Source organism: Stenella coeruleoalba (assembly GCF_951394435.1).
Source record: "Stenella coeruleoalba genome assembly, chromosome: 5".
In the NCBI taxonomy this organism is placed as follows: Eukaryota; Metazoa; Chordata; class Mammalia; order Artiodactyla; family Delphinidae; genus Stenella; species Stenella coeruleoalba.
The window spans coordinates 112,684,262-112,711,711 of record NC_137150.1 but is presented as its reverse complement, the minus strand read 5'-3'; the positions used below and the strand labels follow the sequence as shown (position 1 = coordinate 112,711,711).

The 27,450-nt window shown below is 34.7% G+C and overlaps 1 protein-coding gene across 1 annotated transcript in view; it reads right to left on the bottom strand.

Moving 5' to 3' along the window:
* The window catches only part of ROBO1 (roundabout guidance receptor 1), a gene marked incomplete at its 5' end in the record, with an annotated part of 146,705 nt that overhangs the window by 58,508 nt on the left and 60,747 nt on the right, over window positions 1–27,450 (bottom strand). Inside the window, 10 exons of the mRNA XM_079921453.1 lie at window positions 1,179–1,350; window positions 4,766–4,887; window positions 5,867–6,098; window positions 6,798–6,919; window positions 13,499–13,665; window positions 13,752–13,920; window positions 14,080–14,161; window positions 15,667–15,872; window positions 23,291–23,462; window positions 26,619–26,743. Coding sequence (XP_079777579.1) covers window positions 1,179–1,350; window positions 4,766–4,887; window positions 5,867–6,098; window positions 6,798–6,919; window positions 13,499–13,665; window positions 13,752–13,920; window positions 14,080–14,161; window positions 15,667–15,872; window positions 23,291–23,462; window positions 26,619–26,743 — 1,569 coding nt within the window. The remainder of the gene's footprint in view (window positions 1–1,178; window positions 1,351–4,765; window positions 4,888–5,866; window positions 6,099–6,797; window positions 6,920–13,498; window positions 13,666–13,751; window positions 13,921–14,079; window positions 14,162–15,666; window positions 15,873–23,290; window positions 23,463–26,618; window positions 26,744–27,450) is intronic.

Sequence of the window (27,450 nt, the reverse complement as noted above, 5' to 3'; positions counted from 1 at the left end):
CGTGTTAAAGAAGGGACGCCTCATCAGCCTGTGACCCTCCATAGCTACAACCACTGGACTTCAGGTAGACTTTATTATATTACACTCCAGAAGTTCTGCAAGTGTTATCTGTTACAGCGGGTAGCAGTCTTAACACTGGAACATCAATAGCTGTTTCCAAATTGAATGCAAAGTTCATTACGTACAGCAACAAAATTTATTCACAGTGGAATGCTTCTTAATTTTGTTCTGAAATAATTTCTAAGATGTCATCAATATTATCAACATGCAACAGTACTATATACTTATTTGTGATATATAAAGATTCATGTATCTGATTCATCTTCATAATTTAGCAACTGGCATGAAATATTACTAATGCTTAACTTGTGATGTGAAAGGAACAAAGTTGACTATATACTTCTTAGTATCTTAATTTAAATATCACCTCTTAATATCTGACCCTTTTCTCTCCCCTTTCCATTTATAATTTTGGTGCTGTTTTTTTGTTGTTTGTTTCAGATTTTACTGGTAACCAATAAATTTGAATTTTATGTTCATGCCACATTGTCTATCATGAAGTGTGGTAACTAAGGCTTCTGTCAGGTTTTTGTGTTTCTTTTTTATTCATCTAACCACTTTTGAAGCACACATTGCATTTTTAACTTTCTAAGTAATTAGCATATGTCATATTCCAATGCTCTTTTACATCTCAATTTATCTTTTTTGTTATCAAAAGCAATACAATTTTAAAGACACATAAATGGTGAATATAAATTACATATTGCTGTAAACTTCCAATACCTAGTTTAAGTTGTTTCTTTTTAAACCCAAACCGCTGTAAGTTCCATGCAGGTGCAGACTGCATCTTTCCTGTTCCCTGAGGCATCCTTGTTGCTCAATTAATAGTATTTATTGAAAAGATGAAAAAAATTCAATAGGACAGGATTAGGATGACACAATACTGACAGCCTTTTGCTTAAAATATCATTTAAAAATGTGTGCTTGGATAAGTTTAAATTCAGTTGTGATATTATAGATAGGTAAAATAAAGCTAACACCGTCATTTTCATAATTCTATTGCCACATTCCATAGCCTATTCAACTTGCAATGGTTGGCTCCACTATATACCAAAAAGAAAAGCAGGACAGTGGGTACACTGATATGTCTTTCAAACCAGATCTGTACTGGCACTCACCTAACTGGATGAACTGTGGCTCACTCTTCACCCCGGCTCCCGCCCCAGTGCTGGCTGCCACCTCTACGCTATACCGGATCCCAGGAACCAGTGAGGGAATAACCACAGAAAAGGTGGAACCATCTACTGTCTTGTTTATATGGTATCGAGTTTCATTGCCCAGACACCAAACCTATAAGAAGAACACAACAAATTATGTAAGTTAATGCAAAGATCAGCACTGTGGTTTTAGACTTAGACAGAGTTCAGACCTATCATGAACCTAATGTAGGAAGTTTCAAAAGTCATTTTTCCCCTGGATCTAGTTCTGAGAAGACTCTTCTAGTCAAACCTAGTAGTACCTTAGTAGTACCTTAAAGGCCTCCTTGAACTTTCTTATATACTTTTAAAGGATTATACCAGGTGATTCTATAAAAGTTTCTACAAAGGATTATATCAGATGATTCTACAAATGATTCTACCAAGACCCTGGTTCTTAACCTTATCATCAGGACTTTTTTGTTTTTTTTAACACCTAGAAATTATATGCCAGGAAAAAATAAAAGGAACTTGCAAAAAGCTGTATACATCTAGATAAAGAACAATAACTTACCTATTATCATTCAGTATTTGCATTCCTACTATGGACTTGCATAATACTAGCTGACCAGATATCACAAAACAAAAATGAGTAGGAAACTCTGTGTCTAATACTTTACTTCAACAGTTCTCTAGATAAAATTCCCTGGTGCTGTCACAGTCCCATCACCTTTCATGTCAAAATCGAGAAACAGTTGATTTAAAAAGAGAGAGCTTCTGAATAATCTAAAGTATCTTGGCATAAACATGGTTTTTAAAAATAAAACTGAACATAAAGAATAAGGATCATTCTAGGATTTATTCCACCTATGGTAGGTTTAAAATGAAAGAAAAATTTGAAAGAAAAATAGCACTGAAAAGAAAAATGAAAGAAACATAGCACTCTGATCTTGTATTTACAGTAATTTAAATTAGCCTTTAATAACATACATAAGATCATAAAGAATAACAATACATATTTGATTTAAAAGAAAAATATTCTCCTAATAAGAAAATTATTGTATGTCTCATTAACTTTTTTTTTTTTCCGGTACGTGGGCCTCTCACTGTTGTGGCCTCTCCTGTTGCGGAGCACAGGCTCCGGATGCGCAGGCTCAGCGGCCACGGCTCACGGGCCCAGCCGTCGGCATGTGGGATCTTCCCGGACCGGGGCACGAACCCGTGTCCCCTGCATCGGCAGGTGGACCCTCAACCACTGCGCCACCAGGGAAGCCCGTCTCATTAACTTTGATATTTGTGGTAGGAAATTATTTTCAGGAAATTAAGATTTCTGAACTATGCTATAATCCTTAATTTAAATTTCACTAACGGATTATTTAATTATTAGAGTGATCTTTTGCAATGTTATAGAGCTTGAATATGATGCATGACAGTATTTGGACTCAGGTTCTATAAGAAAATGATCCATGGAGTAGTAAAACATGCTCTATATTCTTTACGATGTCCTTAAGCAAGGTGTAGGATTAGGTTCAAGTAGCCTATTGTCTAAACTGTAACAGGAAATGGGATTTCAAATAAATCTAAGAGTGTCGGTGTCCTCTATCACACGGGCAAGAGCCTTTAATTTTTTTCTTTGAAAGTTAATATTATTTTAATATAATTTCAATGCATAATACCAACAAATGGTCAGACTCTATACCAGGGTCTGACCATTTGGAAATAAAGAGTCCTTTGTGATTTTTTCTCCCTCAATTACATTACACAGCTGAACCAAAGCCACAAACTGATTTTGTACCAGTCAATCAGGTTGTGAAAGGCATTTTATTATTTTAAATTGACCATGAAGTTAAGTGAAATCCACCCTTTCACATTTCTTTAGGAGAGAAATGAGTTTTGACTCTTAGGGGAAAATGCCTACATTACACAATTTCGCTTAAGAGCTGAGACATCGCCGCATTTTATATGCTTGAAAATCTCTATGACGGTTTATTTTTCTGGACTGAACCATAGCACCCCATCACTTCCCAGTCTTGAAATAACCTTGAAACTCACGAGAAGGCACTTGAAAGTGTAGAGACTCTTACCTTTTAATGACTCAATTACAGTAGAAGATCTATTTGAAATACCCTAAAATATCCACAGCACATTTATGGCAGTATTTTAAATACTTTAAAAATATGTTGCCCTTTTAAAGTACATGCAACTGTCATACAGAGGTTTTAGTTTATTTTTAAAAATCATTTTAAAATAAACTGTTACACCTAAAATTGAGCTCAGTATATTTGGTCATTGTACAAATTAATTTGGTACTCAAAAGTACACTTATGATCTTTATTTGGGTTTTATCCAAAAGTGCACAACAGAATCACCTGGAAAGATCTACCAAAGTATATATGCAAGGGCCTTATTAGACTTGCTGAATCAGAATCTCTGAAAATGGTGGCCAGGCACCTATATATGGAAAATGATTCCATAAGTGATTCTGATGTTAGCATATAACTACCTGTAGAAGGTAAATGTGTTCACCTTCTTAGCATCAGTTTCATATCAATAAACATATATAAATTTTTACATATATGAGAGAATTTACAAAGTATCATAATTTAGCTAGTAACTAGAAAAATACTGAGGTATAATGGACATACATACTGAAATATATATACATATATTTCAGTGTCTATAGAAATACATGTTTTACAGTTAAAAGTCTTCTACTATGTAGTGTGTTTACATAAGTGTTGAAAAAATACACATAAAATTTACTCTCTATTGAGATTTCCCTAATTCAATCTATCGTTTATTCATTTATCATAGCTCATTAAAACTGTGCTTTAATGTATATTCATTAACAGGATAAATCTCATGTTCTTAATTTTTATTGTACCTTGGCATGCTTGAAAATATTTGCTGGAGATGAATCTATATAAGCCTCTCTAAATTCAATGATTAGAGCTGATAACTTCACAGGTAAAAATAATTATTCAGAATCACTGGATTACATTACTTGACAATACATCATATGTTTAAAAAATTCATTTAAATATATACAGAAGTTTAAAATTGAATTTCCTCTGAGACGTAAAATTTTGTTTAGAGATGAAAACAAGGTTTATAAAAGAATTTTCAGGCACAATAAAATAATTTTTCCAACTTAGCTCCAATGTTACAAAATTCCAAACATGTTAAAAGAAAGAAATCAAACCATATCTGATACAATTCCATGGGGCAAACTAGTTCTGCAAAATGTATTTAAGCTGTTTTTTAAGGGGAAAAAAAAAGAGATTCTTTTATTAGCCTTTACGTTTGTTGTTTTTGTGAAATTATATGTACCTATACGTACTGTGACCAGGTAAATTCTCTCTTTTATATTCTTTTTTTCAAATGGCTTAAGAAAAAATTATTCCACAATTATTGAATAAACAGGAAAGTATTTTAAAAATAATTTTACATGTTGCTGTGTGGACCAGCAGATGGCGCCAAATATCCATGAACAATTTAACCAAGGTTGCTTTTTTTTTTTCTGCAGGGGAGATTGGTGTCCATCAGTAAATTGCTATATATGTATTTACCTTATACTCTTGGACCATTCCATTCTGAGTATCTTCAGGAGGTGGCTGCCAACTGACAAGAATTGCAGTTCCATTTCCATCATGCTTTGATACAGTTACACTTTGGGGTGGGGCACTGGGTGCTATGAAATTGTTTTAAAAAGTAGACATATTATGAGCACACTAGAGAACACTGAAAGCAGGCATTTAACATTTAAACAAAAACATATAAAATTTATATCCATATATGTATATGTTTTAAAGATGTATCTCATTCAATTTGAATAGTCTCAAACTATTTGTTTTTCCTCGATATCGCTAACCTATTGTTATTGTGAGTTTTCCATAACCAAAGTTATATAGATTATCTCCACAAAACATCCCAGGAGAATTCCTCTTTCTCCTACCCTGTAACCCTAGTCCCATGTTCTCCCTAAAAATGTTCAAAAGCATAAAGATAAATACTAACCATCCATGTTATTAACTGTATCCTATAATTTATTGTAATCAAAGTAATAAAGACATTTTAGGAAAAATTCTGGTTATTTTTAAAGAGTACACTTGTGACATGTAACCTTTAACCTTTATGTAAATACTAATTTTTAATCTCTAGTTATAGAGTGTCCAAACATACTGGTTTGTCTAGAGCTGAGGGGTTTCCAGGGACATGAGGCATAAAATGCTAAGCCCAGAAGGTCCCGGGCAAACCAAAACATTACTCACCTTATTTACGGATCATCACTCAAAATAACATTTGATAAATGAATGAAAAATAATTAATGGAAAGACAAGCAAATTGAGGATAATTCCATCTTTAAATGTGAATCTTAGTTCTGAATAATTAAATATATCCAATATGTCATTAAGTAACACAATGTACACATTCGCACATTTTTAGATAGGCCACTACTAAAGCAAGTCGAGTATAATAGAATTTTGGTTTTTAGTAGTTCTAATTAAATAAATCCTATTAACAAAATACAATGCTCACTATCAAAACAGTTAATAATTATCGTCACTAATATTATGACTTAATGTCATTCATACTTTTCCATTAAGTTAATAAAAGCCTAACAAAAAAGTATTGCAATGCATAGTAACCGCACATTTCGTTATACTTGCCTTCTTCTAGGGTTTTGGCAAATTTAATTTCACTATCTGCTCCTTGAAATTCATTAAAAAAAGGACGAGCCTTAATTTCATAGTTGACTCCTTTTTTGAGATCAGGGATAACCACGCTATTTTTGGTTGGAGTCCTCACTTCAAAAACTAACCACTCCGATTCACCATGGCTGGCTCCAAACGGGCGATAAAGAATTTTGTATCCTTGAATATACTGAGACTGTTGGTCCACCTGTTAAAATGACAAATAAAAATGCAACCATTCATGTCCTTTTATTGACTTTTTAGAAAATTATGAAAATTAAATGTGACACAATGCCAAAAAATTCTATCTGACTTCATTCCACAGTTTTCTAGTTTACACAAAGAATACTGAAAACAAATCACTATCTTTTGTAATACGTCCGCTTTTGCAGCCTTTATGTACAATATTAGATACTAATTTCTATGCTTCATGCAGAAATGTGAGGCATCATGGTACTTCCACAACAGATATCTAGAGGTAAGTCAGAGTGTCAAGGGGATGAGGAAATAAAATGTATTTTCCACTTCCTAATTTTAAAAGACTATTTAATATTATTCAGAAATACTTTTCAGTTTAAAAAATTCATATGCTAATGATCCTATCGTTATAGTACTATGAATATATAATTTGTTTCGTCTGAGACTGGTAAAGTTCATTACTGCAGCATAATATAAAATACACACAAGATGAAATTTTTCTCTGTTTAAAGCCATTTCACAGCTACCATAATAAACAATGCTTACATTATAAAGTTATCATTGGTAGAGAGGTAAGCAACAGATATATATAATTTAACTATCTGTTGCATCTCTCTATATATGCATATATTTTTTCAGGTAATGATCTTCCAAAGTCATCTGCTTATTAAAACTGAGATCAAATATTACGGCAGCAACAACGACTCACTGTCCAGTGCACTTCGACCGCAGAGGAAGAAAGGACGGTGGGGTTGTGGAGATGCAGTACGACATCTCCCAGTTCTCGCTGGACCTGCTTGTGATCCACCCCCTGACTTGTTGGGGGAACATCTGCAACAATCCAAGGAGACTGTGTCAGATCCTAGACAATGCAACTGACTTGAATGAAAGCATGGGGGAAACAATCCTTTCATTCAGAGAAAAATCTCAGAAAAGAAGAAGCATTCCAACTGTGAAGGATAATTCCAACCTGTGATACAGAATAAAATAGGAACAACTTAACCTTTTTACTAGAGTCAGGAGGATAGGACATATAGAGAGAGACAACAAGCAGAGGGCATGGAGACAGCAATAAAGAGCAGGAGGCAAAGATAACAATGGCAAACAGCGGCATTTGAGGGCTCCTCCTATCATGTAATGATCACTTTCTTGCCAAAGATGAGGAGCCTATGCAATCTCCTCTGAGTTTGTTCCACAACCTTCTGTACTGATCCTAACTATGCCAGAAAGAAAAGAGCCAGGATGTGCAGCACAGCAGATGAGTAATGGAGAGAATGGACACACATAAGTGAAAAGCAAGCACAAAAAGACATCCTCACCGTATAAGATGAACCTGGATAGCTTCCCAAATAAGATATATGATAAGTTAATGGTTATGATGGAGGATACAGGAACCTCCAACACAATAGGATAGCATAGGATAAGACAGAATAAAACAGAATAGAACAGAACAAAACAAATCTGATGAGAAAAGAGTACTTAACATCTATTTAATTGATGGTTTGGTTTAGTTTAGTTATTGTATCACTGTCAGAAAGGTTCAATAAAGAGTTCTAAGTCTCAAGAACACCAACATTTTTGGAAAGGAGACCAAGAACATAGTAAGAATTAAATTGCTACTAGTGTTCATTTATGTTGCGCTTTTTTCCCAACAAGAGAGTGTTTTGTTAAACTTACTAATAAGTCTGTACTTGATAAAAATTGCCTGTTTCTAAAGAGATTTTCTAAGTACAGATGCTTTGCTTTGTTTACAGTAGTAAAAGGGAACACAGGATGAACAAGAGAAGAAAATTAAGATTTTTCTAATATCCATAATTCTCCTTCTCAAAGTACTGTATCTTGGCACATATATTCTGGATTACTTTCCATCGCACAAGCAACAGAAACAAGAATTTTAGTTTTATGAATGATTAAATACTTTTAAAGAACTGAGGTCGGATAGAAAACAAAAACATGAATATGAAAAATGTGGTTGGGGACTTCCCTGGTGGTCCAATGGTTAAGACTCCGCGCTGCCAGTGTTCAAGGAAGGGAACTTGGCTACAGAAAGACTGAGCACCTGCTCCAAGGCCACAGCATCCATGAGCAGGCAGTAAAAGCCAGGCCTTTGGACACAAATCATGCATGCTCTTTTCACTACCGCAGACCACCTTATTCATGGGATCTAAGTTTCTTGGTTAAGAATGCAAGTCAACTGGAAGTTCATACCTCTTTGCAAACTTCCAGTTGCAAAATAAATGACTCACAGGTATGAAATGCACAGGGTGGGATATGTAGTCAATAACTATGTAATGTCTTTGTATGTTGACATATGGTAACTAGACATGCTGGTGATCACTTTGAAATGTATAGAAATATCGAATGACTATGTTACGTAACAGGAACTAACACAGTGTTGTAGGTCAATTATACTTCAAAAACAAACAAGCAAACAAACAAACTCATAGAAAGAGAGAACAGATCTGAAAAAAAAAAAAAAAAAAAAAAAGACTCTGAGCTTCCACTGCAGGGGGTAAGGGTTCGATCCCTGGATGGGAACTAAGATTCCCACGTGCCTCATGGCGTGGCCAAACAAAAAAAAAAAATGAGGTCAGCTATATGGAAAAAGAATCTAAAAGAGAGTGGACATATGCATATGTGCATATAATATTCATTTTGCTGTACACCTGAAACTAACACAACAGTGTAAGTCAGCTATACTCCAATAAAAATTTTAAAAAATGAGGTTGGTAAGTATGTTTGATGAAGTCCATGGAAGGCAAGCAAATGAAAGACAAGACAGAACAAGAGTGCTATTCAGGGGCTTCCCTGGTGGTGCAGTGGTTGAAAGTCCCCCTGCTGATGCAGAGGACATGGGTTCGTGCCCCGGTCCGGGAAGATCCCGCATGCGGTGGAGCAGCTGGGCCCGTGAGCCATGGTCGCTGAGCCTGCGTGTCTGGAGCCTGTGCTCCGCAACGGGAGAGGCCCGCGTACCGCAAAAAAAAAAAAAAAAAAAGAGTGCTATTCAAAACCCTTAGATGTAATAACCTTGATTTATAAACTTATAAATAAGCAAAATGAGAAAACCTGAGATAGTTTTGGCTTCTCATAGTTTATCAGACCTTTGGAATAGCTTTGGCTCATATCGGTCTTCAGGCTACCTATTTTCACAGACTAGAGCCAGAAAGCACTTGATTGTAACTTTTCCATCTCAGGCAGATTTACTTCTCTACTGGTCTCCATTGCTCCTACAACTTTAGCTACCATCTATCTCTAGGGTAAGAGTGGAGTTCTTGGAATAAGACAGATTTGGCAACTCCCCAACTTAGCAACTCGACAGCCATGTAATATTGGGAAGATTTCTTAACCTCACTATTTTTCAGTTACCTCATCTGTCAAATGGCAATATCAATGGATGCTACTTCTGAGGAGGGGATTTTTGTGAGAACTGCATTTTTTAAGGCATATAAAGTCCTCTTCTTGAAGGTAGGGATTGGGTCAATTTTTATGAACCCAGAATACCTAGCACAGTTCCATACATATAGAATGTGTTAATAAACATTAGTTGAGTTAAAGTGAATTACTGTATGGAAAACACACACATATCAAACATATTATATTAGCCTCTAAACATGTTCTCTCACATGTAAACTTCCATCCTCAGGGAATCGTCTACCTTTTAGGAAGTGTCTTAGTAATCATTTTAAAAGGTAACTACTATAATTTGCATGGCAATCTCTAATTTCTCTGGTTGAGGTAACATGCCAGCTAATCCCTTCATGAAATCTAGGAAAAATCCCTAGTGTAACCATTTTGGCAATAGAATATTATTTTAGAAAATTCCTCATCGGAAAGAAAAATGGAAAGTAATGTCTAATAATGTAATATTGAGACATGTATTAATTGGTCCCTTTATTGTTCTTGCTTTCCTTCTCCTCCTGAAAGAAATGTATTATAATGTGAAAGGTCTTCCCAACATTCAGAATTAAACTTGGAGGAAATCTCAGATATGATTCTACTCCCATTATTTCCCCAGTATTGGAGCTCCCTATACATAATCTCTGAGGGGGGGGGCATTATCCAGGCCCCCCCTTCATTATTTACAATAACTGGTCTCTTATTATCTATAGTATACACATATTCTGTACATTCTATGTCTGTGTGCATATTCTTTAAAAGATAAGGCTCAAGAATGCCGTGTGGACAGAGCATGGATAAAGAATAGTACTAACAGTGACAACAACTACCCTCATCTCAGCAATGTCTACCCCCCAGCCCACTCCCACTTGCTAGGTGCTCATGTCATCTTCCTTGCATTATCAAATCTTGTGTTTGGGAAAGCACATTTTGATTACACTGGGACAGGGCTCCAACTCCAACTGCGACCTAGGTCTACCTGACTCCTGAACAGGAAACCATGCCCTGGATCTGTGCAACTTTAAGACCCAGCTCATTCATAGAAATGCCCACTTGGGGAAGACTATTTTTGCAGCCATGCTGCAGAAGTAATTAAAGAAATTATGCCTGCTCCCTCGTGAATCAACTTCCAACAAGTCTTTCCTGAATTCCCTCTACCCCTGGCTCTTCTCCTAACTGCTTACACGTTCTGTACCCTTCAACTGGATTTTCCCAGGTTCTTCCCCGGGCTCCTGCTATGGCCTGACTCAGCTCGGCTTCGGTGTGTCTCAAAAGCAGTCTAAGTACTAGATGATGAAATCTGCCTCAATGTTAACTTCCACTCATTGGCTTGTTTTGGTGCCTGGAGTTAGAATAAGCATACCTTACTCTTAAAATATTAAGGAAGAAAAAGTCAAGCCCTGTCTAACGTTGTTATTTTGGGGGTTAAATGTGCCAAGTCTTTGGATTTCTTTTCCAATGATGTGGTTTTCAGCCTTTAGTGCAGCCTCACCAACCATCCTCACTGTCTTCCTCTTAAAAGTCTACCTGAAAATGCAGTGCTCAAAACAGGACACATTACTCCCTTCGTGATCTGACCAGTTCAGATTTTGATCTGCATATAATTCTGCTAAGACTAGATTTGTTTCTTCGACAACTACTCACTCCGTTGGCTCAGACAGGTGTGCTTGACTTCCAACACTGAAGTCATCCTGACGCACCTGACACACACTCACAGGTACTCTCTTTTTAAGCAGAGTATCCTCAGCCTATTCTTCTACAGCTAATTTTTTAAACCTAAGTTCAAGTACCAGACTTATAAATTTGCTCCATTAATTTTAATCTTGTTAGTGCTGGTCCATCATTCCAGACTGTCGAGATACATTTAATTCTGGTTTTCTCACTCAGCACACTAGCTGTGTTTCTCAAATTTTATGAACTTCCTCTGTTTTTATTCCAGACAGTGAAAGAAATACAAGTCCAATGACAGTCTTATGGCATATAATATAAAAGAAATATGAGCCCTGTATATTCATAAATTGGCTAATTTAATCCTTGTCCAATCTTGTGGAGTAGGGATTTTTAGCCCCATTATATAGATGAGGGAACCGATGCTCAGGGAACATACTAACTTGCTAGTAGGTTGAAGAGCTGAGATGAAAAATTCTTTGATTTCACAATTGTATGACTGTTTCACTATGTTTCCAGTTTTCCAGTTGACATGGGTTTGTTTCCTTTAAGTTGTTCTACTAGCTATCATGTATAAAGGTAAGTGGATTAAATTTTTTAAAAAACTTAAATTGACTCACTGATAAGATGTTGACTACCTCCTCGCTTAAGAGTTGAGGACATATTTTACAAAATCATTTATATGAGTATATGACAGAACTGCAGTTAATGAAAAACTTTTCCTAAGGTCTACTGGGTAGAGGCCACTGTACTGGGGACAAAAGTTTAAGTTCACTTTACAGCTGTCATAGTTTCTGCATTCTTTACAAATGCGTATCTAATATTGAAAACCTCAAACTGCCTTAAGGCAGGCTCCAAGAATATTAAAGCTACTGGTGAAGTGACTCATAATAGCAAATATATGCATTTGGGTGTGTTGATTTCACACAGCAAGAAACAGACATGGGCATGTTCTACAACTCAGTTTGCTCTCTCAGTGAATTCTGAAACAAAAAGTCCTTCCCAAAAGATTGCTTATATACTCACTGGAGAAGACAAAACATGCAACATGGCTGGCAGACCCTCTCCCAAACCAGGAAAAAGTAATTTAAATCTTTCAGTACTTTTGTGTGCAATTTGTTTCTGTCACTGTAACTAAGTTTCCATTTTTCCTTTGGAAATATATGAATTAAGATAGACATTATGACTCCTCTGTATGTTGAGAAAAGAATTTTATATTTCTAATTCCTACCATCTAGAATTACCTTTCTTTATTAATCTTATATTAATAAAGTATATTTTAATTGTGATGACAATATGTTTAAAAAAAGGTAAAGGTTGATTCAAATTCATCTTTTTTTAATATATAAATTTTACTACTATTAAAACATTAAAATAACAGGAGGAGCAAGAGGGTGGGTAGGAGATAATAATCTGTTGAAAGCTAAAAATAATTCCTGGCCTTCCCTGGTGGCGCAGTGGTTGAGAGTCCACCTGCCGATGCAGGGGACACAGGTTCGTGCCCCAGTCCGGGAAGATCTCACATGCCGTGGAGCGGCTGGGCCCGTGAGCCATGGCCGCTGAGCCTGTGCGTCCGGAGCCTGTGCTCCGCAACGGGAGAGGCCACGACAGTGAGAGGCCCGCATACCACACACACACACACACACACACACACACACACACACAAATAATAATAATAATAATAATAATTCCTATTCATGAAAGACAATAAAAAGCAATGTATCCAGAATGTGGTCCAAGTGAAAAAATTTCCAATTTCAAATGTTTTTAGAAGCAGCTTCAACATGTTCATTTTTCCTTTTATCTGTTTCTTTAACCCAGCTTTGACGAAAATATACATGATTTCCATTTAAAAGTTTAATGTATCATGGTTCACATAATTGGCAATGAAAGACAGGCGAAACAACATACAGACCTAAATTATTTTTGCAATGGTTGCAATGTTCAAAACTCATCCAGGAGGTCATGAGTATTAATCTCAACATACATAAAATTTACTCAATTTTAAAAACAATTATGTGATTAAAATTTTACACCCACATATAGTCATATTTAAAAATCAAAAAATTGAAAATAATACAAAAATATTCACATAATATTTTTGCTCATTGGATTTGTGATTTATAAAATGAGAAACATTTCTCTGTTATTCATCTTGTCTTGGAGTGCTTAGTCCAGAAAATAAGAAAGTATGCAGACACTGTGTATTAAAAATTAATTGAGCAACTTGGATAATAGATCTATGTTAAATATACAATCCTAGCATGTAGTACAAATGAGTTACTTGTAAAATTATAACATCTAAAGATAAGTAGATGTCTCAAGGCTGAGTAAATCAATATTTACCTTGTGTTTTCACTGGGTCTGATATCTGGCTTGGATCACTAATTCCATATGCATTTGCTGCCCTCACAAGGAAAAGGTAAATTGCATTAGGTTTGAGTCCTTTAATGGCAAATGTTTCTGTTTTCACATTCTCTGCTACGGTCTGCCAGCTGCTGCCAGATGCATGGCTAAGGATAGATACACAAGTTAGAACATGCATATTTAATGGTAAATCAAAAGAGAGAACAACTAGGAAACATCGTCTTCACTCTACCTGAAGGCTTCTATAATATAAGATGTTGGAGTAGCACCTGAATTCAAATTTGGTTGCCATGACAACGTTACTGTATTTCGGCTGACATCTGTAACTTCAGGTTTTGAGGGGGCACTAGGGATTAAATTTGGGTCGGTGGGTCTTGGAGGCTGAACTGGAACTCCAAATTCTAACAAAGAAGAAAAAGATGAAAGATGTTTACGCAGATAAGCACATAAATGTAGATATCATACCCATCCACCTACTCAAGCAACAAGACATGCTCTTCATCTTTTTACCAGTGAGTAAACAAAAGCTTTATTTTAAGGTAAAATACTACTGAATTTACCTTGGACTTCAATGTAAGCACTCCATGTTGCTTCACCGCTGGGGGTTGATGCAATGCAGGTGTACCGACCAGTGTCACCCAGCTGAGAAGACAGATGCAAAATAAATATTTGGAACAATCAAGAGCTCACTGGGCTGAAAAAGCAATTATAGTTTTGTATATGGTCCATGAATATGGATAACTTGCATTAAAAAGCACTAACCAGAAACTGCCTCTTAATTTGTTTTTATTGAATGTGAAGTAAAATATTGCATGAAGACAGAAGACAAAAATGTTATTCTAACTGTATAATAAAAATATAATATTTAAGTGCATTAACATCACCATTTTCTGTGTCGCGCAGTAAACAATGAGCTATATAACTTTAATTTCAAAGGGTTAATCTTTATTACTAATTTATAGCTTTATATTTAATAAGTCACGTAATAGGGCTAATAAAATTTAGCCAGTGACTATTCTTGCTATTTCATATATTATGTGAGTTACACCCATATGGATATCAGAGATAAACAAATATTTATAGAAAATGGATAGACACAAAATGATTTCTTCTTAAAGCATTCACTCTTTTTTCACATTTTATTTTTTTAACCTGTAACTTAAGGCAGTTTCGTAAGTATAAAGTCAAACTCCAGCTGGAATGATGCTCTCTCTTCCTTTGAAAGACTGACTGCCAGAAAACAAACACAGGTCACATGTTCAACGTTAAAATCATCAGTACCATAATGAACCCATATACCTCTGCCTAAGGTAATAATTCTATCATCAAATAATGTTAGATAAAACAAAAATGCTGTCATCTTGCTCTGGCAATTGTAATAACAAAGTCACAATCATTGTCACATAAAAGTACAACATATTAACTTTCGTGGCACATAAAATGAACTGCTATGTTGATCCAAAACTCCAAAGAAGCCGCCCACAATAGGCAATAAAGCAATCGAAATTTATGTTTATTGCTGTCAAGGCTATTCTTTCATATGCCTCATGAGCTTGTCTGATCTTGATCTAAAATGAAAACAAAAATCAAAGCAAAAGAACAGAGTCCTGAAAGAACAGGTATGGGATGTGATGCCCTGGGAAGGTAAATCCCTAAATTGTTCCCACAAACCTGTGGGCTTTCATCATTTAATATTCTGATTTGAAATGTACATTCAATGTGTACATTGCTTTATTGTTTGCATGCAGAGTATTCTGTAATTGCAAAATTCTGAACCAAATATTCACAATAAAAGAACTCTTCAAGTACACGGCACATAATATGATACTGGAAGATATCTTTGAAAAATGCTATACGGAATGAATGCATCACATCACCACTTGGAAGGTATTTTTATCTCCCATAAATCCTCATCCTTTTCTCCTCCATATAAAACCTTAAACTACTTGCCATGGGCTAAATTATGAGTCAAATCATCTTTAATATACACAGTGAAATGTCTGAAAGAATAACGCATCAAATTAAAAATATATTAATACTGTTATTAACATTTCATTGATTCTAAAATTTGAGACTTCAACACTAGTTGCTGGAGGCAAAACCAAAGTGGAACAAAATGGGAAACCCAGGGTGTCATTTCAAGTTACCTTAGCATATCGGATCTGTAGTACTCCGGTCTCCAGCTGTTTGATTCGAGAATCTTGGGTTGAAACAAGGACTCCATCCTTTCTCCACAGAATTGTGGGCGCTGGACTGCCTGTAGCCACACAGCTGAGCACTAAAGTACCATCCACTGCTACAGTCTGATTCACAGGACCCTGTCGAATGACTGGGGGAGGTCGGTCTGCGATCACTGCCAGAACAAACAACAGGAAATAGATTTCTGCAACTGGAAGCAATTTTCTAATCATCCGAACAACAGCAGTTGCTCTAGGCTTTGAAACAAACTAATTAAACAAGTAATTAAAGTAGGAGACATGCATTATTCAGAATGCATTTCTATGATGCACTGATTCAGAATATTAAAATGTACTCCTTTCAAATGACCAACCACTGACTAGGCTTGCTGCATTGTCAAGGGACCTACTTAACTTAAGAGTTCAGAGACTAAATAAGGATTGTGGATGGTGAAGGAAATGTATAGTGGAGAGAAGTGGAATACTGTGCTTTTTAAACTTTAAAATACATAAAACACAAAACAACAAAAAACCCATTTACCCCAAGGAAACGTATAAGACAGATTTTCATAAATGACCCCAAACCAACTTGATAATCTTTCTGAGTCCAACAGAAGGAATGATGGTATCATACCAGCATGCTTGACAATTTTGGATTCAAAAATGTGCTTTGGACTTTGATAACTGATCAATCCAGCATGCTTGACAATTTTGGATTCAAAAATGTGCTTTGGACTTTGATAACTGATCAATCAATATGACTGAGCTCTTTTTATCTTGGAATTTTTTTCTATTAAAAGAGTACATAGTGAATTCAGAGAAACTGGAAAACTGTCTAAAAATATTCTTGGTAAGCTAATCCAAAAATATAATTGAAGTGGATATCCTAACCCAGGATATAACACACTTCCATATCAGAATTATAGGAATGGGAAGGCACTTTCGCTAAATCTATCACCTTAACAGTTTTAATGTCCCATGGAAGGAAACAATGGAAGGCATTTTTATAACATATAAATAAAATTACTCTTATTATATGAAAAAATCTAAAACCTAAAAACTCTATCTGAGATAATAAAGTCATAATTCTAGGAAAAAATCCAAAACAACTGTAGTGGAACTAGTATAAATCCTGCATTAGAGAGATGTTCTGATCTCCTGACATAGGCAATTTAGGTGAAATTCCATAGATAGTTTTTTAAATGAATAAACATTAAAAATAAAGTTCATTTTTTATTATTAAACTTTAAAATTCTGAATATTAGTTTAAAATATTTTAAGTGACAAATATTCAAAAGACAACTCTAAGAAATTGCCTGATTAAACAAAACTGGTTGCCAGAGTGACTAAATTTTGGATGCAACCATTTGCAAAGCTGGATGTGTCATGTTCAAAGTTTTATGCGCCAAAGATTTCTCACAAGCTGGAGTCACACTTCAATTTGTTCCTCATTTATCATGCAATAATTATTAGTTTTGGGCATTCAATCTAAGAAAAACAAGAAAGCAAGAAAGTGAAATCAGCAACTGTGCAGTTTCACTCCACCCTTCCAATTCTCTTCCATCTTTGGTCGCTGGTGTGAAATCTGTTAATACCGTGGAGGTATATTAGAAGGCTGGAGTTTGAAACTTGGCAGGAGTGTTTCAGATACTCCATGGATGAAACATATAAGCCAATAATTCCTTTGCTTAGAATCGTTTAATCTTTTCTACATTATCTGTTGATTTTGGCTCAAATCAAATTAGAGGCCCCTCCTGGTAAGTATGAAAAAATAATGATAAGTGTTTTAGTGCACTGGGGTTTTTACAAGACTCTACCACCTGTGTTCCCTTGATTATAAGAATGAACGAATATTTATTTCCAGATATTAATTGAATTAGTAACAGAGTGTTTCTTTATAACTGATTATAATAAAATCCAGTAACAGAGTGGTTTACATTTCGTAGTCTTGTTATATTTAGAAACAATCCAATATCCGGGGATTTATTCAACTTTCTATACCTTTACAGTTCTTTGATATTTGCATCATATTTAGCGTCATCCTCACTTCCTTATCCTATCCTAACCCAGTTTAATGATGTTGTTTCTCTGTTATTGATTTCTTCCTGGTTTACACTGGGTACTTTACAAAAATAAAGCAAGAAAAGAGAAGCAGGGATGATTATCAGGCTACACCATCTGTCATGTGTCTTTAGGCAAGTTCCTTAAATTATCTAAGTCTCGGTTTTTTACCTGTAACATGAGGATAATAATACTTGCTCTAACCAGCTCAGGGGATTGCTATGAAGATAAATGGAATAACAAATACTCCATGTACTTTGCTAATTGCAAAAAGCTAGACAATTATATGAATTGTGATATCACGATCCTTTTCTATAAAATAGTAATATGTAAATCAGAGGTAAAAAAGTTCATTAAAGCAATTTTATGTTTTTAGGTAAAGACAATGAAACATTTTGGTGTTGTCACAGATTAGAATAAAATACTGATGAAATGTTCAAAGTTACACAAATTAAGATGTGTAGTACATTTGGCAGTCAACACTAAGTTTAGGATTTATGAGAAAAACTTCAAATAGAGTCTAATATCTCACATTTGGATTATTAAAATGAATTATCAGGTAATAAAATAGGATGTGTAAGACACAGAAATATGATTTAAAGAAAGTAAGTGCATGGACTTTGTAATCAGAAGGACATAGCACTGTAAAAAGAAAATGTTCCGTATTTGTGCTCTCCAGTACAGAAGCCAAGAGCTTCAAATGCTACTGAGCACCTGAGTGTGGCTGGTGTGATTGAGGAACTGGATGTGTAGCTTTACTTAATTTTAAGTAATTTTGATTCAAATTTAAATAGCCTCATGTGGCAAGTGCCTACCATACTGGACAGTGCAAACTTTTGTTTTTGTTTTTCTGTTTTATTTTTAACATCTTTCTTGGAGTATAATTGCTTCACAATGGTGTTAGTTTCTGCTGAATAACAAAGTGAATCAGCTATATGTATACATATATCCCTATATCTCCTCCCTCCTGCGTCTCCCTCCCACCCTCCCTATCCCACCCCTCTAGGTGGACACAAAGCACCGAGCTGACGTCCCTGTGCCATGCGGCTGCTTCCCACCAGCTATCCATTTTACATTTGGTAGTGTCAAACTTTTGTTTAAAATCTCAGTTCTGCTAGTTAGTGTCTGAAGGATCTGGGTATATCTTTTCACCATTCTCTGCCTCAGTTTCCTCATCTGTAAAATAAGAAGTCAGATTTGAAATTATTGAACTGTTTAAAGTTCTTAGCATAATGCCTGGCACAAAGGAGGCATTGAATAACTTTACAAAAGCCAGGACATGGAAACAACCTAGGTGTCCAACGACAGATGAATGGATAAAGAAGATGTGGTACATATATACAATAGAATATTACTCAGCCATAAAAAGGAACAAAATTGGGTCATTTGTAGATATGTGGATGGACCTACAGTCTGTCATACAGAGTGAAGTAAGCTAGAAAGAGAAAAACAGATATCATATATCAACGCATATATGTGGGATCTAGAAGAATGGTACAGATGAACCTATTTGCAGGGCAGGAATAGAGACGTAGATGTAGAGAACGGACATGTGGACACAGCGGAGGAAGGGGAGGGTGGGACAAATTGGGAGGTTAGGATTGACATGTATACACTACCATGTTTAAAACAGATAGCTAGTGGGAACATGCTGTAAAGCACAGGACGCTCAGCTTGGTGCTCTGTGACAACCTAGATGGGAGGGATGGGAGGGGTGGGAGGGAGGTCCAAGAGGGAGCGGGTATAGGTATACATATAGCTGATTCACTGCATTGTACAGCAGAAACTAACACAACATTGTAAAGCAATTATACTCCAATAAAAAAATTTCTTATTATAAATATCAGTATAGTGGTGATGGTGGTGGTAGTGGTACAGATATGAGGAGTGTAACAGATGAGGTAACCCTATTAGAGCAGGGTTTATAAAAGTTTACCTAGTTTTCCACATGTTCAATGAAAGATTTAAAGACCCTAAGAAATGAGAGTATTTCATCAGAAGTCATATTTTTTGTCACCTCAAGAATAATAATCATAAAATCTATGTTAATACATATAAAAATATTCATAAAATAATTTTAGGTGAAAAAGAATACAGAATAACACACACACTGACTGGTTTAAATATGTAAAATTCACATCTAAAAACCAGCAAACATCAGAGTCATATATCACAATTGCCATCAGTTTGTAAACATATCTCAACACCCATGAGTTAGGCTGTAAACTGTTACCCCATTTCAGCAATTAGGGAGCTGAAACATTGAAAGTTCACGTGACTCGTCCAAATCAAAGAGTTAGTCATTGGCAAATAGCTAGTAATTAGAAAGTTAATGCTCTTTCCACTGTATATCAATCACTTTTGAGAGATTAATGCAAGTGATTTTAGATTTTATACGTCATTTAATCATCACTAACTACTTCTTACGTTCTAGTAATTAAGAGAAGAAACATTTTCAATTAAATAGGTTATATGAATTTCTATGTTCCTGTGTCAAACAGGATTTGGGGTAGGCCTCAGCTACAGAAAAACAACATTTCAAAGACAGCTGCTACTCCACCATATTCTGTGTCTCATGTTTTATTCTGCCTTTGCCTTTGTTCTGTTTGCAAATAGTAAAGAAAGAAAGTCAAGAAACTAAAGTCAAATAGTTTCCAGAAAATACTCTGCCTATTACCTCTCTTCGACTTGATTTGGTAATATGTAAATACTGATATTATCAGCACTCACAGTAAGTACAGTTTACCTATGAAGAGTGAGTCCATAGTTGTAAGTTGTTTGTACAATATTGATGGACTCCAAAATAAAGAAAACAAAACTAAAAATACAGTACCAAACACAAAATCACCTTAAATCTCCCCAGAGACTGTAAGATGAAACTTTTAGAAGTGAATTGGCTATCAGGGATGAACCCCAAATCCACAAATTTAGGAGTTTTGTTTTCATTTTAGTTTAGCAAAAGTTGACATGCTTGATCTATGCTCACAAATATAACCATTCACCATAAGGCCATGTCAAAAGGCACCTAGAAAGTTTTGCTTTCAATTATGAGAATAATAAGAGATATTTGAAAATATTTTATTATAGTTTTCTTTGGCCTTTTTTAATGTATATCCTTACATACAAGTTGCTTTATAAAGTTGCAATCATAAACATATGTGCAAATCTATGTTCTACTTTTCCTATATATTGATTATATTAATCATTATATTCATTACATGGTCTTCACAATCATCACTTAATAGCTCTAATGTATGTAAGAAACTGTAAAAACATTTTAGGTCATTCTAACGTATTAGGGCAGTAGATATATAATATATATCATAGATAGTGTTAAGAGTGTAGACTTTTGAGTGAGACAATCTTAATTTTTAATTCTGACTTAACCAACAGCTAGCTCTTCATTCCTTCCTTCTTTGTTTCATTCACTTATTCAAAAAATATCTATTGAGAGTCTACCATGTGTCAGACCTTGGTGGATACTGGGTATATATTTAACTTGATTGGACAGATAAATTCCCTAAATTGGAAGACTCAGATTGTTAAGATGTTAATTCTCCTTAAATTGTTCAATAATTTAAGTGGAATCAAAATTAAAATTCTGATTTTTTTGTTTGTTTAGGATGTTAAAATGTGTGTGTGTGTGTGTGTGTGTATGGAAATTGAAAAGTTGATTTTAAAATTTATAAAAAAAATGTAGAGGACCTCTAACAGCCAACCCAAAACAAGAAAAACAAAGTTGGAGACTTACACTAACAGTGTGTAAGACTTACTACAAAGCTATAATAATTAAGACCATACATACTTGCATAAATAGATGAATGGAATATAACAGAGAGAACAGAAGTAGGCCACTACATGTATGCTCATTTGAATTATGATTAAGATGCCACTGCAATTCAGTGGGGAAAGGGCTGTCTTTTCAATAAGTGATGCTGAAACAATTAGTATCCATATAAGGGAAGAAAAGGAATTTTGACCCTTATTTTACACTATACACAAAAATTAGTTCAAGACAGATTAAAAACTTAAATCTCAAAAGTACAGACAATAAAGATTCCAGAAAAAACACAGAATATCCTCACAGTCTCAAGGTAGATTAGGGAACTAAAAGCACCACGTATAAAAAAAAAAATAATACATTGGTCCTCATTAAAATTAGTTACTTAAGCCTTAAAATCATCATTAAGAGGGCTTCCCTGGTGGTGCAGTGGTTGAGAGTCCGCCTGCTGATGCAGGGGACACGGGTTCATGCCCCGGTCCGGGAAGATCCCACATGCCGCGGAGCGGCTAGGCCCGTGAGCCGTGGCCGCTGAGCCTGCGCGTCCGGAGCCTGTGCTCCGCAACGGGAGAGGCCACAACAGTGAGAGGCCCACGTACCGCAAACAAACAAACAAACAAACAAAATCATTAATAGAATGACTGGGAAGAAATATTTATAATACATATATCGGACAAAGATTTGTATCTGGAATACATGGGAAAATGAAAAAAAAAAACGAGAGAGAAAAATGAGTATATGCATCCACCAAAAGGCAAACAAGATAACTGAGTGCACACGCCCACCCATAGACTTATACAGAAATATTTAGCTTTATTAATAAAAGCCCTAAACTGAAAACAACCCATCAATAAAGGGTCCAAAAATAAATTGTGAGCTATTTATACAATGGAATACTATACAGCAACAAAAAGAATGTATATATGTTTATTTTATGTATATATACATATGTGTATACAGGTACTGTGCATTTTTTGAAAGTTCATTTTAAGCCACTTTGCTTTTATGAAAGACCTACATTAGTACATGTGCCCACTAATCAAAATAAATCTGAACTGGATTTTCATTTTTATGAAAAGAGGAAATTGCTTCTTCACTTGATGCCATTTCTTTGGCTTACAAAAGGTTTCATAGGAATGCTCTACTTTTGGAGAGCAGGGAAACCCGTTATATACACATATGTATATATATTTAATATATTTACATGCTTACTTATAGTTTCTTTTCTTCTTACTACTCTCCATCTTATGGTTTGGAGATTTTCTCCATTACTGCATTTTTATAATATATTTGGCATTAATTAATCATGCTTAGAAGAGTTGATAAATAGAACAAAACCACATTACTAAGGAAAACTTACTCATCATGAATTGTGAGTTGGATTTGTCAACAATTCATCTTATCTCCTTAGTATGGAGGAAAGAAAAAGGATGATATTTTACACTAAGAGATTTTAAAATAACTTCGCATTTTCCAAAACATGGACACAGTCCTACGTACAACTACTCAGTGTAAACTTTCCTTGTATAATTGCTAGGCTTTTATGAATGTAATTTGATGCTAGAAGTTTATAGTATAGCCAAGTTAAAATAAGAATGATTTTACATTTAATCACTGTATCTTCAGCCTTTTCACATTACACCAAAATTGCTGTAAGAAAGGATACAAAGTTGAAAATAAATGCATTTACTGGCACTCTCTTTAGACCCTAAGCCAAACTTGGACGTTTTGAAATAAAATGCTCTACTTTACCATCGGTAACTTCCAAATATGCTTTTGTGATGATACTTCCGGCAACATTTAAAGTCTGGCAGATATAATAACCAACATCAGATCGCTGGACATTAGTAATAGTGAGGTCACCAGTCTGGGAGACTGAAAAACGGCTGGATGACTGTGGTGGCTGATACGAGAAAAGCAGATTCTAGAACCCAGAATTTGGGAGGAAAGAATTACAATAGGTTAGTTGCTAGTTTCCAACATGTTGGCATACATACATACATATATTTACAAATAGATGTATAAACATTTACAAACACACATACTTGTGTATGCAAATAAGCTAAATATCCTCTAACACATACCCAGATATAGATGTGCACACACATAAACATATAAATGCACAAGGTTTAATGATCTAGCCTTAAATAGGGTTATTTGAAAATTTAAATGAATTCTTAATATGGATATATGCCTTTATAATTTCAGTTTCAAACAATACTAGATATAAAAGGATGTTAGATACCATTAGAATTAAAAGTTTTACATATTTAACCAAAACAAAGTCAAAGGCTTTGTTTCACATAGATGTGCCTATTAGGATTCTAAACTCTAAATCTTTTCATGTATAAAAACAACATTAAAATTTAAACACATTCTGACAAATGAAGTTTAAGAATATCATTTAGGCACCATTATAACTATGCCTGTTACCTGTCCATTATAAAAGTTCACTAATCTATCAAATTGTTAACAGTTTCTTGTTTTTCTGGTTAAATGGTGGGCACATCTATTATAAATTTTTAATCAAATACTGAATTTAAGAATTCATAATGGAGTTTTATTTTTGCAGAAAGTTATCTTAAAAACAAACTCAAGACAAAATGTGATGTTATTCTGTGGTACAAATTTCTCTCTATGAATCAAAATATCATGCTCATTGGAGAGAGTGTATATTTCATGTAAAAAACATATCATGTCATTGTTTTTCATGAAATAAAGAATATTAACATTTCTTCTAATCAAATAAATTTGCTACTTTTTAAAAGTTTAGGTGCCTTTTAATATTTGTCATTTACAAAGGCTTAACTACTATTGCATGGAAATGTGTCCAATGACAAAATTTTAGGTAACAGTGAGTTATATCATTAAATCAAACCAAACCAAATCAAAATTATTTCAAAGTTTGATACAGATTTTAGGTGACAATGAATAATTTATTTAAATAACTAAATGAATCATTTAAATATTACTCTACTAAGAAGAACTGCTAGTGGATTTACTATTATCGCTACTTGATATTCTTACATAATACACTTTCAATTTTTCCTGTTCTACTAAAATATTTTGTTTTTTTCTTGTCTTTAATTTGCTGTCAGCAAATTTAGTCCTTTGAGGCCAAATGAAACGTATTAGAATCCACTGAGGTATTAGAACTTAAATGACAGCCTCTGTACAATAGTCAAGTTGATATTTGCCTACCAAAGTGAAAATTATAGTGAACTTGATGGCATTGCATACAAATGATTAGTGAGTGCAGTCAGTACACTATCTGTGTGTTATTTGTATGAACATAGTAGAAGCAAGATCATAAAGCAACACACCCAAGGTTGATTTAAGCAAAAACTAAAAGAGGTTAGGAATAACTGTATCAAAAATGAATGAGAATAATTTTTTACAAGTATCAGAAAACAAGTAAAGGGAAATGTGTCCATTTACTGAAGAACTGAAGTCACTAAGAGATAAGAAAAAATTTGTGTTTTGGCCATCATCAAAAAATCTACAAACAATAAATGCTGGAGAGGGTGTGGAGAAAAGGGAACCCTCTTGCACTGCTGGTGAGAATGTAAATTGATACAGCCACTATGGAGAACAGTATGGAGGTTCCTTAAAAAACTAAACATAGAACTACCATATGACCCAGCAATCCCACTACTGGGCATATACCCTGAGAAAACCATAATTCAAAAAGAGTCATGTACCACAATGTTCACTGCAGCTCTATTAACAATAGTCAGGACATGGTAGCAACCTAAGTGTCCATCAACAGATGAATGGATAAAGATGTGGCACGTATATACAATGGAATATTACTCAGCCATAAAAAGAAAAGAAATTGAGTTATTTGTAGTGAGGTGGATGGACCTAGAGACTGTCATACAGAGTGAAGTAAGTCAAAAAGAGAAAAATAAATATCGTATGCTAACACATATATATGGAATCTAAAAAAGAAAAAAATGGTTCTGAAGAACCTAGGGGCAGGACAGGAATAAGCATGCAGACATGGAGAATGGACTTGAGGACACAGGGAGGGGGAAGCATAAGCTGGGATGAAGTGAGAGAGTGGCATGGACATATATACACTACCAAATGCAAAATAGATAGCTAGTGGGAAGCAGCTGCATAGCACAGGGAGATCAGCTCGGTGCTTTGTGTCCACCTTAGAGGGGTGGGATAGGGAGGGTGGGAGGGAGACGCAAGAGGGAGGAGATATGGGGATATATGTATACATATAGCTGATTCACTTTGTCATACAGTAGAAACTAACACATCATTGTAAAGCAATTATACTCCAATAAAGACGTTTTAAAAAATCTAAAAAAAAAAAAACTATTTTAAAGTTTCCTATTATTTTTAAAGTGAAAGTGTTTCAAAATTCCCTTTTTAATAAGCTGAAGCCTAAGAGTGAACTTAATTTTTAAGACCACAGATCTCTATATTCTAGCTTCAATATATATAGAAAATTCTGGTTTATAAAAATATATAGAGAGTAGGACTTGATAGCAAATGGTGACCACATATTACAGTTTTCAAAGAATTAGCATATACTGAACTATATCCAATATGACATCTATGTTAAAGAGACTTTCATATAGTTTGATGAATTTTTAATTGATAGATATATGATAGATAAAACATAAAGAAGCAAAGAAGACACTTCAGATTCCTGGTGCTTTCAGAAAAATTGCACTGACTAATTATCATCTTTGTTTTAAATGTGTGTAAATCTCTTTTAACATATAATTACAAATCTGAATAATAAAAAGTTATAAGTAATTAAGTTGAGAAAAAAAGTAGTTTTTAAAAATATGTGGTTGAATTGGAAATAAAGGTAAATTTTATACAATAAAACAATTACTATTCTACATACCACTCTCTGTACCAAAACTAGGCAGGGAAAATTTGAGAATTAAAACAAGGTAGGAAATTTTGTCTTCTCTTTTATTGCTGAAATGTTTAGGTCACTCAGAGATTTCTCAGTTCTCTTAAAGCGACAGATATGTGACTAAATAATTTGTTGCTTTTTGTTATATATCTGGCACTCATCTTTACTGATTGAAATATTAGAACAAGGTCATACCTGACTCCCCTCTCTCCTCCAGAAGATAGCTGGTTGAGGATTTCCAGTTGCTTCACACTGGAAAGTTACAGTTCGTCCCAATGCAACAACCTGGTCACGGGGTTTCACAACAAAATGTGGAGGTTCTGAAGGAGATGAAACAAATTACCCTGAATCAAAAGCATGGAGTCATTGTCCTATTTGAGACAATTTGCTGATATCCCAAGTGCTGCTGTTATTTTATACCAGTTGTTATGTACTCTATAGATATACATAATGTACCAATTCTCATCCTTAACCTAAATGAAGCTAAATTAAGTGCACATTCATAGAGTGGAATCGTGTAGCTCTGTAAAGAGGTTTTTTTTCTTTCTAATTACTTGACCTTCTAAGATTATCTACCTTATTAAAAAGAATTCTTGAACTACAATTTGACCATTTACATTCAACGTATGCCTGAAATTTGTATGAATAAATATCTTTTCTTACTTAGAGCTGCTTAAAGGTGCATGGATGTTAATCACAGACACAAGGACCTCCTGATGTAGGCAGGCCCTAAAATTAATTTAACTCAAAAGCTCCCGAAATGCTACCATGGAAATTATAACCATTTAAAATCTTCAGTCCAATTACTTGAATAGAAATGAATTTAAAGCAATAGTGGAGTCGAATGCCTCTTTCATTTACATAGGCAAGGGCATGTTCAAACAGAATATATATGGAAATGAGGGCAAATTTGAAACATCTGCTCATCCTGACATTATAAATACTGCCAGCTTGGTCCAAACTGTTTGATTTATACAGACTTAAATGGCCACTTCATCCAGCAGTAAATAGAGTGTCAGAAAATTGT